Source organism: Diadema antillarum, unplaced genomic scaffold (genome assembly GCF_040938485.1).
Source record: "Diadema antillarum isolate AM-2024a unplaced genomic scaffold, OU_Dant_1.0 seq00002265_RagTag, whole genome shotgun sequence".
In the NCBI taxonomy this organism is placed as follows: Eukaryota; Metazoa; Echinodermata; class Echinoidea; order Diadematoida; family Diadematidae; genus Diadema; species Diadema antillarum.
In genome coordinates, this window is record NW_027272894.1 from 34,803 (window position 1) to 45,855 (window position 11,053).

Here is an 11,053-nt window from a genome sequence, read left to right on the forward strand (position 1 = left end):
AACAAAAACAAACAAGCAAACAAACACATAATCGGACAGAAAAAAAATGAATGAATTAGAAGCTTTAGTGCCAACGCACAGTTTGCAATGTGCTACCAAATAATGGTTTCTTCAAGTCATAAATTATGATTTCATCATGTTTATGTTGCAGTTGATATGCAGGGGTCGTGGAACGTTTTTCAGGTGAGGGGGGGGGGGGGGACTGCGGACACAGGGAGGGGTCAAATAGTAATGGATTTACAACGATTTTTTTAATCATGCAAATTATCCTATTGTCGTCTTGTCACCATCATGCTAACATATCGTATCACATTTGTTTGTATGTCCAATACCGAGACACTGAAGACAATTTACAACTCCAGGTATAAGATCGCCTAGATCTATTTGCTATGGGGGTTGTCGTGTGCATATTTAACCCACTGGGAATATCATTGTAGCCATCATGTTTGCTAGAACGATATGAGAATAAATGGGGAAAATGTGATAGCAAATACATTACAAAGGCAAATAGCACATTTCCATGAGGAGATGTCCAAAGTTCGTGCACACTTTCGGCAGAAAACTATACGCCCTATCAAAAACATGAAGTCGCGTGATGACTTTAGCCTCATCTTTTGTTGTTGGCTTGATGAAAAAGACAAAAAAAAAATAAATACATGAAATCGACAGTCTGATCCTATCGATTTCTGATATCTTTGGCAGAAACGGATTAATGTCATAGAACACGTAGAACGAAGAGGCGGCAGACAACTAAGATATTGATTGAAAATTGTTTAGGAACGATCACTGATAAACCATGCTCTCATAAACAGCAACTGCGCTTCCAGTGTCTTGTCAGGAGGGGCAAGGTTTTGTTTGGACTCTGGAGTGACCAAATATTTATGCTCTGATATTTGCTGTCTGGCTCTATGATTTGTAAGCCTATAACGCTATACCCCGAAAAGGTACGTGACATGCCTCCTTGCTTATACCTTTAGCTATACAAAGCAAGAGTTAGTCATGGAAATATGGAAAAAGAAAATCTTTTGGATGGTGTGACCACATCTCATTCATTATTAAAGTTGATTCCTATATACACAGGCTGTGCCGCGACTGCAGTACTCAATGACTAAGATAGGCTCCCCTGGTATTCAAACAAAATGTTTATGGGCCCAAGTATGTAATAAGAAATCAATCTGACAATGACTGGGGAGTGACGTATGATTAGCAAGACGCTATTTTTTCCTCCTTCTTTGTTTGTCATCCATCTCTACGTCGACAGCAATGTCGTCCAAATTTGATCGTGGTCGGGTTTGCGAAATAGCTGGAGTGACGTCAAAACAGCCAAATATGTTGCTCACACTGGTGTCTGTTTGCAAAATATCTTTTAGAAATAGTTATGAACGGATTTGGATGAACTTTTCAGGAAAGTCGATAAATAGATACAGGAAACAGATGATTATATTTTGGTAGCGATCCGAAATACCGTCTTTATCCAGGAATTCTCTTAAATTTTTTGAAGGATCTGGCGAAATGTTATTGAATTAGGAATGATATCAATATGATTTCAAATGTTGAGGGCATGTTTTGATGGTCATGGAATCTGATAATGTAGATGATATGAGTGCAGGACTATAATATAGAGTGGGAATCACAATATGAGTGGAAATAAGCTGCCTATCATGCCTATGGAGGAGATCTGTGCTCTCCCATTGCTGTTCTGTGTTATTCTCTTCTTTTCTTTTTGTTGATAGCGAAACTTTATCGCCAGTCCACGTGTCCAGCTCTTGTTGTTGTTGTTGTTGTTCTTTTTCTTCATCTTCTGTTCCTCCTCTTGTAATTGTCATTGTGGTTTCAAGGTATATACATCATTATATTCTTGGATGTGAGTGTGCACATGTTGCTGAGCAGGGCCCTGTTTCATAAAGCTGTTCGTAAAGTTATGATGAGCTATGCTTATCAGAATTTCCATAATTCAGCACAAGAACTGATCACCAGTTGTTCTGAAGTCGTTCGTAACTTTACGAACAGCTTTATGAAACATCCCCAGGACCTACTCATTCTCGACGTTCCGGTAAGTGGTCTTACCACCCTCCGGAAAATGAATGGTAGGTGGAAATGGTAGGCTGTAATACACTCGGGAGGGATCCGAGGAACCTGGGTTCCAGAGGGAAAAAAAAACCCCAGCAACAACAACAGCAACAACAACAACAACAACAGCAACAGCAACAACAACAACAACAACAACAACAACAACAACAACAACGTTTCCCAACCATGGAAACTTGCAAAGGATAATGTGATGGAAACCAAAGTCGACAAGTCATGAAAATTATGAATCATTGCAATGAATCCATCATCGCCACTCTATCGCACACAAGATGCCCACAGAGTCAAATGCAAGAATCATAAAATTAAAGCTTTACTCACACATTTAATCGTTTATAACGCATGAAAACAACATTTATTTCCTACCAAAAGTATCTGACGCTTTTTCAGCTTGCGCGCTTTACTTTTAAGTCATCATACAAGAGGAATAACAATAGAGCAGGTTTGCCTCATCAGTACTCCATTGTCATGATTGTGTTCAATAATATTCCTGTAACAACAGATACAGAGAAACAGAGACACGAACGCATCAAATCAACAGCAACAAATTAATATCATCAATGTCTAGATCCACTAGATCCACAAAACTTAGAGCAAAATTCACAGTGAATCAATACCATACATTAGGCATAGTATATCTGCATCTCAAACATTGCTCCCATTCACGTCTGCAGCATTTTCTAGAGAATGATGATAAGTATGCTCATCGCTTCCCTTGCAAATTACATAATTGGAAGTGGCGGGAAACAGTATAACCATGGTAACTATAAAGGTTCCCTCTTACATCGCATGTCGTACAATTGCCTACTCTTGAAACAGAATTCACTTAGTTTCTTAGCGGCAGCTTTGATGAATTTATTCCCACCATACTAATCCTTGTCAATGTAAAATAACCTAGCTCCGTAGCTCAAATATTTATGGGGCGCCAAACGCCAACATCACGTACAAATTTCGTTTATCTAGACTTTTATGACGTGATAAACTGACTACTAAAATTTCAGCCTAAACTTGAGAATAGGAAGCACACTTTGCCCTAGAGTACATTATTGTACCAGCCTCTAAATTTGTACAGTCTCTGGTCATGAAAGTGCCCATATCAATCTTCTTCTAGGCCCTAACTTGCTAAGCTGTTAAAATGGCCCTGCAGTGTAAGTGTAGATGTTGACCTCTATTGATGCCTTTTTGGTGTTTGCATAGCCATGTCGCTAGATACTTCATGAACATATTTTATGCATCATATACTATTTGTTGCTACGTCAAAAATTTGTCAAAAGTATTAGCATGAAAAATAGCACGTGATGCTATTGTAAGAGCAGGTAGTAATACACGTAGTAATGAATGAAAAGGCACACAACTGTGTCTATATACTGTTCACCTCAAGTGCTACAGGAGGATGACGTCATCTAAACCAGTGACTCTACTACATATCTAAATTGATATCATACGTTTGTAAAAAAAAAAAATGTACCCAGGCAAAGGTTCCAATGTCTGTAAAGAGGAATTGATATTGCCTGCATAGTCTGTGTAAATTGGAAGATGGACTAAATGACATTGAATCGTGATTTTACTTTGGCATTGTGACGTTTCAGAAAAAAAAAATAGTTGCATAATCTTAAATCTATCCACAAATATCTCCTCGGAGCATTATCGTTTGGATGGTAAAATGAAATGATATTGGACTTCAAAGCGTATTAGAGGAATAGCTTCGAAATCAGAACAATCATATTAGCTAGAAGACGGGTGTAAAACACTTGCAATAGATAGACAAGAAAGCATTGCCTGGTTTGGAATTTTCAAAATCGTGTTCATTAAGTCATAACTGTGACATCCTGTGTTTAAGAAGATGTAAATTTCTTTCCCTTTCTACGAGACTGTGAGTCTAGTTTAAGTAGCAGTAACATACAAGGAAATGATAACTCACGTTGTCTACGTTACCTAAAGTTTAGCTGATTTATTCGTCATGCTGGCACCAACCATTTTTACTTTCAACTTGGTTTTGCTCACATTACTCACTGCATTAAATCTACCGATGCTATCAAAAAGAAAAATATAAAAACACACATGTAATTAGTAATACTGTATTATGGCAGCAAGCATACACTAATCAATAATTAATGAATAAACGTTTCTGCAACATCAAACAAATAGATGTTTCTGCTGCAACAAAATTCTACACATGGAATCATTCTTGATATCATATTCGCATTTTTGAAAAAAGTATTTTAGAACGAAATATTTCAGGATTATGGGGCATTGTAAAATATTCTCAGCAGTATTCTCGAACTATGGTGAAGCTTGTAAGTTAAACCATATTTCGCTCATTGCCAATCCCCGATTCCTTGCATGAATATCGATATTTTTATTCCAATATCGAAATCACAAAGTAGGCCCACTACCCGGCGCTATCGCCTATCGGCGATCACTTTGAACAGCTTGGGTGTCAGAGTGCCGAGGCAGTGATCCCAGCTGTAATCGGCTGGTGTGCCGTCTGGCATTCTGAACTTGAAGCGCTGAAGGAGAGAGGTAGCAAAGAGGAAAAACTCCATCCGGGCCAGCTGCTCTCCAAGGCAAACTCGTCGCCCTGGTAACAGAGAGGGATAAAACGATATACACCACAATACAGATAGCAGATGGACGTGAGCGCTGGGAAGGGGGAGGGGATGGACAATGTACATTGCGTATCTCGTTTGCAGTGAAACAAATGAATATGCCGCAATCTATTTAGAGTGAAGAATGCCATGCGTCCGGTCCAAAGATGATTGCTAGAGCAGATTGATAATTAACGCTGGGTAATTATGATGGTCGTTGGGTCTTTAATGTTTGCTTCTTTGTTTCTGGTTTTGCTTTGTTTTGTTTTGTTTTTTTTTCATTGTAATAACTCACTAACTCCCCCTTTTTTAATCTGCTAAAGCTGTCAAATTTAGGATGCGTGGTGATTTTTCCTGCAGATATGTTTAGAACTTGCTTAGTTTTCAACAGTCACCAAATTACAATCAAAGTGTGAGAGACGACTTGTGGCGGAACTCACCTGCTCCGAAAACTGTAAAAGCATCAGTCTTGATAACCTCGGACTCGCTCTCATTCAGGAAGCGCTTGGGATTAAAAGCTTCCGGGTCGTCCCAGAGTGTCGGGTCAAGGTGAATTGCCAGGATGTTGATCATCATCTCCGAGTTTTTTGGTATCGTATGACCTCTGACCTGGATGTCTGTGGCGTTTATGTGGGGCACCCCCAGCGGTGCGACTGGGCGAAAGCGAAGTACCTCCAGCAGCGTCGCGTCAGTGTAGGGCATGTCCTTCTTGTCTGAGAAGCGCGGCGATCTTTCTCGTCCAATGACGCTGTCAATTTCGTCGGTCATCTTTGACGTCAAGGTGACCCATTGAGTGAGTGACAGTCAATATGCATGTTTAAAACAGGCGCAGCTTGTTGATATGGATGATTAGTATACTTCTATGACGTAACGATCCTTTCGCTTTATGGCAAACGAAAGAAGATACTGTGCTTGACTTAATACTCTAGCATATTAAATAGCAAATCGAATCCTGTAGCATACGTTTAATTATACCTAAGTGTGTAGGTCACATGCATCTATGGAAAACCAAATCTATATGCATGTTCAACAAGATCAACTTCCTAAAGAGAATTACATCTCATCATCCACTCAAATAAACTGTGACAGATAATCAATATTCCAAAATATAGTTTTGAGCTGTGGCAAAATTTGTGTACGTGTTATAATTTCATTCACACCTTTGAAACTATCAGAAGAAATTCACTTCATTATAGGATGGAATCAAAATTTGTGCCTGTCACTCAACTAATTTCGCAAGTAGGATTTCTTCAGATCTCGAAGATGGAAAAAGCATCCGTGCAATTTTGCTTTGCATCACAGTAAAATTCCTGAAGGACAAATAATTTCTGAAAAGATCGAAGATAAGTATGAGAGGAAAAAAATTACGTGTCAGGCGTCATATCAGAAGATACAATCACTGAACCAGTCCCAGTTAGTGATAGATGCGCAAGGTTCATTTGCGCGCAAAGAGATTAACCCTAAAATCTCTTTGTTTGCTCGCAATCTGATTTGTCGTGCCGTTAGGTACCAGCTCCCTCGAAAGATCAAAGCTCAATCTATTTCAGCTTACCCGCTGTTGGATGTCGGGATTTCCCGCCAAGCAAAGCAGCAACCACAGCAGCGACGACGACGTCGTCTCCGTGCCCGCCAGGAAGAGATCGAAGACGCACGTCCACACGTAGTCGTCGTCGAGGTGACATTTCTCGCCCGCTTTCTTCTCCCGTTGAATCTCGGCCAGGTAGGTGTCGATGATGTCGCGAATGTCGGTGGGGTCAAAGGTCGCACGGTGCTCGTCGAGCTCCTTGTTGATAAAATTCTGGTTTGGGGTCATAAGTAAGCACACAGATCATATAGAAATATAACTACCCAGGACAATTAGGACGACTTGGCAACTGAAAGTGAGAAGTCGATCATCAATTGATAGTCATGTTCAGCCGCCAGACACTCAACACTTCAACCTTTTGTGGTGAGGCTGCGCTTTCGTCCGTGGGTTTTTTTTCCTGTTAGTCTGTTTTTATCCTTGTTTTGTTTTATTTTGTTTTGTTTTTATGTTAAAAGCATGTCTCCCTTAAAAACTCTTAACACTTCACCTTTTGTGTTGAGGCTGCGCTTTTGTCCGTGGTTTTTTCCTGTCATTTTTTATCCTTATTTTGTTTTGTTTATATGTTAAAAGCATGTCTCTATCAAAATTAGATATTCTGAAGAGAAAACTCGTTCGTTGAATGATGCACTTTATAGTCAACATCCACTGACCTTGATGCCAATCACGTTGTCTCTTGGCTCACGAAAGAATGATGTCTTCATGACGGCCGGAATCCTCCCCAACAGTTCCCTGATAATCGGATTGATATCCGAGCCGGAGGTCATCTTCCGGAGCCTAAAGATCATGTCCTGGAAGACGGGGTCATCGTAGTCGAACCTCCGGCCGAAGGTGACGGCGCAGATGATGTTGGAGACGGCGGAGTTGAGCAGTGCGACGGCGTCGAAGGGTTTGCCGTCGAGAGCATCAACAGCTTCGCACAGCATGTCGGCCTCCTCCACGATGCGTTCCTCGATGCCACGCTTGCCCATGCCAAAGTTGCGGAGGGCGGAGAGAGTAAACCGCCGTATCTCCTGCCATGGCTCGCCATCGCTGAATATGATTCCACCTGAAGAAGAACATTATGTATTCACGTATACGATTCAAAGCACTGACGTAAGCATACTAACAAGGATAAGATTGCCATATACGTAGTTTCAGAAGCAATGGCCTTATTTCACCCACTTCATTATAACAAGTGCACTTGAGCTTCCTTTCATTGATTTGTATGACATTGCAACTGAACTGCTTGCCATGCTCGCAGAGAGAAAAGGTCAATATTGTCTTATGTAAGCGTCACATCTTGGCCAACATAAATCGGTGTTGTGTCACACCCAACCATACAAACCGTTAACTTCGTCACAAGTTTTCGTCTTTGGTGAATTAATTCTTTTAAACTAATTTGCACAGGTGCAAACATGGAACTTTTTTCACTGTTTCTCAAAAGGATTGGTGTCCGTCCTCTCTTATTCTCTGTGTGGGTTAATTTGTTGTTGTATGTTGTTGTTGTTAATCTTCATGCTTCGGCATTGCTCCACGACAAACAGCAAAAGCTTGCAACGATTTTTTCCCCAATTCAACATCGTGTAATCATCACAACTTGCTTACTTTCGACAGCTGCCAGACCCTGTTGACTTGCTATATGGACGATGGATGCGAAAGCGTGATACAAACGCTCAATGTTGACAATATCTTTGATAACAGAAGCCGAGCAGCAACCGGTAAAAGGCCACTTCACTCTCTACGACTTTCGGTCGCAGGACTGACCGACTTTGGATCCGACATAAATCACAATATCCTCAGAATGAATACGTTTGCTTAATTCAGATCCAAAGTCGGTCAGTCGTGCGACCGAAAGTCGTAGTGTGCGGTGGTCTGAAGTTGCCAGAGAAGGGCGACAGGAAGCAAGCCTGATTTCCTCCCTACCTGTGTATCCCATGAGGCTGAAAAAGGGCGGGATCTCACGATTCGACGTCACGTCAGCCTGCTTGACCATTAGGTCCTTGACCAGAGCAGGACTGGCGATGAGAATCAGGACTCGCTTTCCCACTTGAAGGCAGGCCAGATCGCCATACCTGACATCAAGGATACAAAATCTTCCATTTATATGATATTATGTACAAATATGCTTTGATAATAATTAGAGTGTATATCATATTATATCATATCATATCGTACTATATTTCATTATATTAATGTAAGGATCACATTAATAATCATCACATCACAGATGCTTATCTCAGTGAATCAACAAACCAAAATGCCTGTTGGTATACAAACGACCTTTTTCTGCTCATGAGCAAAGTGGAATTACGAGCTGGTCTATTGCAGCCCTTACCTCCTGTTGACCATAACCACACGTCCGAAGCGATTCTTGGACGGGAAAAGCGCCATCAGAGCATCAAACGGGTAAGGTATGGCCGGAGGTCCGGGAGGAAGGTTGTAGTACGACTTCCGGTTTGACCGCAGAAACCAGAAGATTGCCAAGCAGATGGTCACGGCGGTCACGATATTGACGATCCCCACGTACTGGACCAGACTCAGCAACGTCGTCGCCATATTGCTTATCTATATCTGATGGGTAGTTCGTATAATCAGTCCAGCGAAAACCCGTCATAAACGTATGAATCTGACGAAGTGATAGTGGGAAAATCGTGGAGTGACATGAAATTTGAGAATAAGATATTCACACACACTGAATAATGATCGTCTTCCTACGATGCCCTTCTATTTTTGCCATTGTATAAGACATGAGCTAGATTTGACGGATTCGATATCCGCATCCCTGCAACAACTGGTCATCGGACCTGGCTCATTTTTTTCCCCATAATATCTGGCTTATTTGTTCCCTGAATTTCTCTTGAATATCCATTCATCGCATAATTTTCGTCTTTTACTGTATACTCATGAGTAAAGCAGAGACACGGAAAAAAAACCAGTGAAGATACGGATATTCTTTTCTTTATTATTCATTCACGGGATTAAAAAAAAAAAGCGTGCAGTAATGTTTAATTCCATCGATATCAGAATACAACATACGCAGTCTACTGATTACTCAGTAGTATAAGATGCATACCTGCCCTGCACTTAACAGTTTGTTACTTTATCAGCACTTAGGGTGGTGAGGCATGTTTGAGGGAAAATAAGTCATGAAAGAAAATGAGAAATGCTTAAGCCTGAAAAAAAAAACAGAAAAAAAAAACACCAGAAAGATAAAGAAAACGTAAAAAAAAGGAAAGAAAAAAAAACCCCGGAAATAAACGGATGTAAAAAAAACAACAAAAAAAAAAAAAACCCGCGAACCTTTGACCTGCCTTCCGGTCTTTGCTCCCACTCTTTATCACGTGATTGTTTTCATTCATGGCACGAGTAGACGAGTAGTGTAATAGAATGTAATGGACCCATGCACGCGCTACTACACGCACGAACCAGCTTTGATTATTTACAAAGTCGTTACATTTAGACAGGTTACATCACTGGAAAGAATCTCCATTCAAGGTTGATCATGGTGATGTACATTGCACAGGAAAAACAATTGTAATTAGACCTATCAATACAAACAGCGGTGCCAATATATTCACATAAAAACATACACCCACATAGTCATGCACCTACAAAGTATAGACCGTAGATCCCGGCCGTAGATGTATGTGATAATCATGTGAAGTAAAATTGCATTGTACATGCGTCTACATCATTATGCATTATATATGATTATGTGTACGTGTGTGTTTTTGTGTGTGCTCTCTCTTCCCTATTCATCTAAACTTCATATAAAACCAGCTATTTTTTTTTTATATCAAGGAAATAGAAGGGTACTCCTATAGTATTGACACCCCATCCCCATACATAGATCGAATCTAAGCAGTGAAAATGAGTAGGCCTACAGAATACTGTGGCTATTACAATGACCTGCCGCTTAATTAATCACACGAGGTTCTTTCGTAGCCCCTGGGAGTAGGCTGTCTTCCGCATACAGGTGTATTTCATTTAGTACTGACGATATAAGATAATGGTGGTTGTATAACTGGTAGGCCTACTAGCCTTGAAGGTTTTAGAGCCACACAAAGCATGCACAAGGCATGCCTACATCACATGCACTTGCAATGCGTATTAACAGCCAAGCCAAGTTCACCAGCGTTCAACTGCAAGAATACAAAAGCACTTCCGTTGTATAATGTGCGATACGTATTACGTTTGCAGTACTCACCGACTGCTGATTAAAGCCCCTTGTTTTCCTCAGCGTTCCAAGATGAACCCAAGCTATTTTTTAAGCGTATCGTTTCTCGGATGGGCTCAGCTTTACATAGCGATCAATAGGAACACTGCACGCTGTCACGGTTGTGAGGTGCTATTTTAAAGAAGATACAGTTTAACTATCTGGGTGAGAATACGTAAATGCTGCTGCATTAATATGCCAATGTTCTGCAGGTGTGATTGAGTGAGTGTGAAGCTTGCAAGGCTCGAACGCCGAATGTAAATGGCATCAGTCGTGACCCTTGCCAAATTGCTTTGCCAACGTCTCGGGTTATTTGAGGAAGTACGTGTTTCACAGACAGCATTGATCCTTTGTTACGGACGTCTTGCACTTTTTTGTCATCCCCGATCGATCCGTTTCTGGGTTCTTGTACACAATAGCTTGAAGCAAAAATACGGACCTAGATAATTCTGTTTTAATTTTTGTTTAGTCCATCTTCTCTATCCTGCAATGTGTTTATAAGTATAATATACATGTATGTGTGCGTGTATGTGATGTGTGTGTGCGTAGACAGGCAAAAAGAGAGAACTATAACAGTCTGTGATGGATGACCTATTA

The 11,053-nt window shown here is 40.6% G+C and overlaps 1 protein-coding gene across 1 annotated transcript; it reads right to left on the reverse strand.

The window, feature by feature from the left end:
• Nucleotides 1-2,379: 2,379 nt before the first annotated feature.
• On the reverse strand, nucleotides 2,380-10,614 carry LOC139714412 (cytochrome P450 2J2-like). Its single transcript, XM_071626121.1, has 7 exons — nucleotides 10,448-10,614; nucleotides 8,576-8,866; nucleotides 8,164-8,312; nucleotides 6,912-7,306; nucleotides 6,229-6,474; nucleotides 5,117-5,444; nucleotides 2,380-4,669 (listed from the first exon to the last, which is right to left on the reverse strand). The coding sequence occupies exons 2-7, from the start codon at nucleotides 8,794-8,796 to the stop codon at nucleotides 4,491-4,493; spliced, it is 1,518 nt and encodes a 505-aa protein (XP_071482222.1). The 5' UTR covers nucleotides 8,797-8,866; nucleotides 10,448-10,614; the 3' UTR covers nucleotides 2,380-4,490.
• Nucleotides 10,615-11,053: the final 439 nt, after the last annotated feature.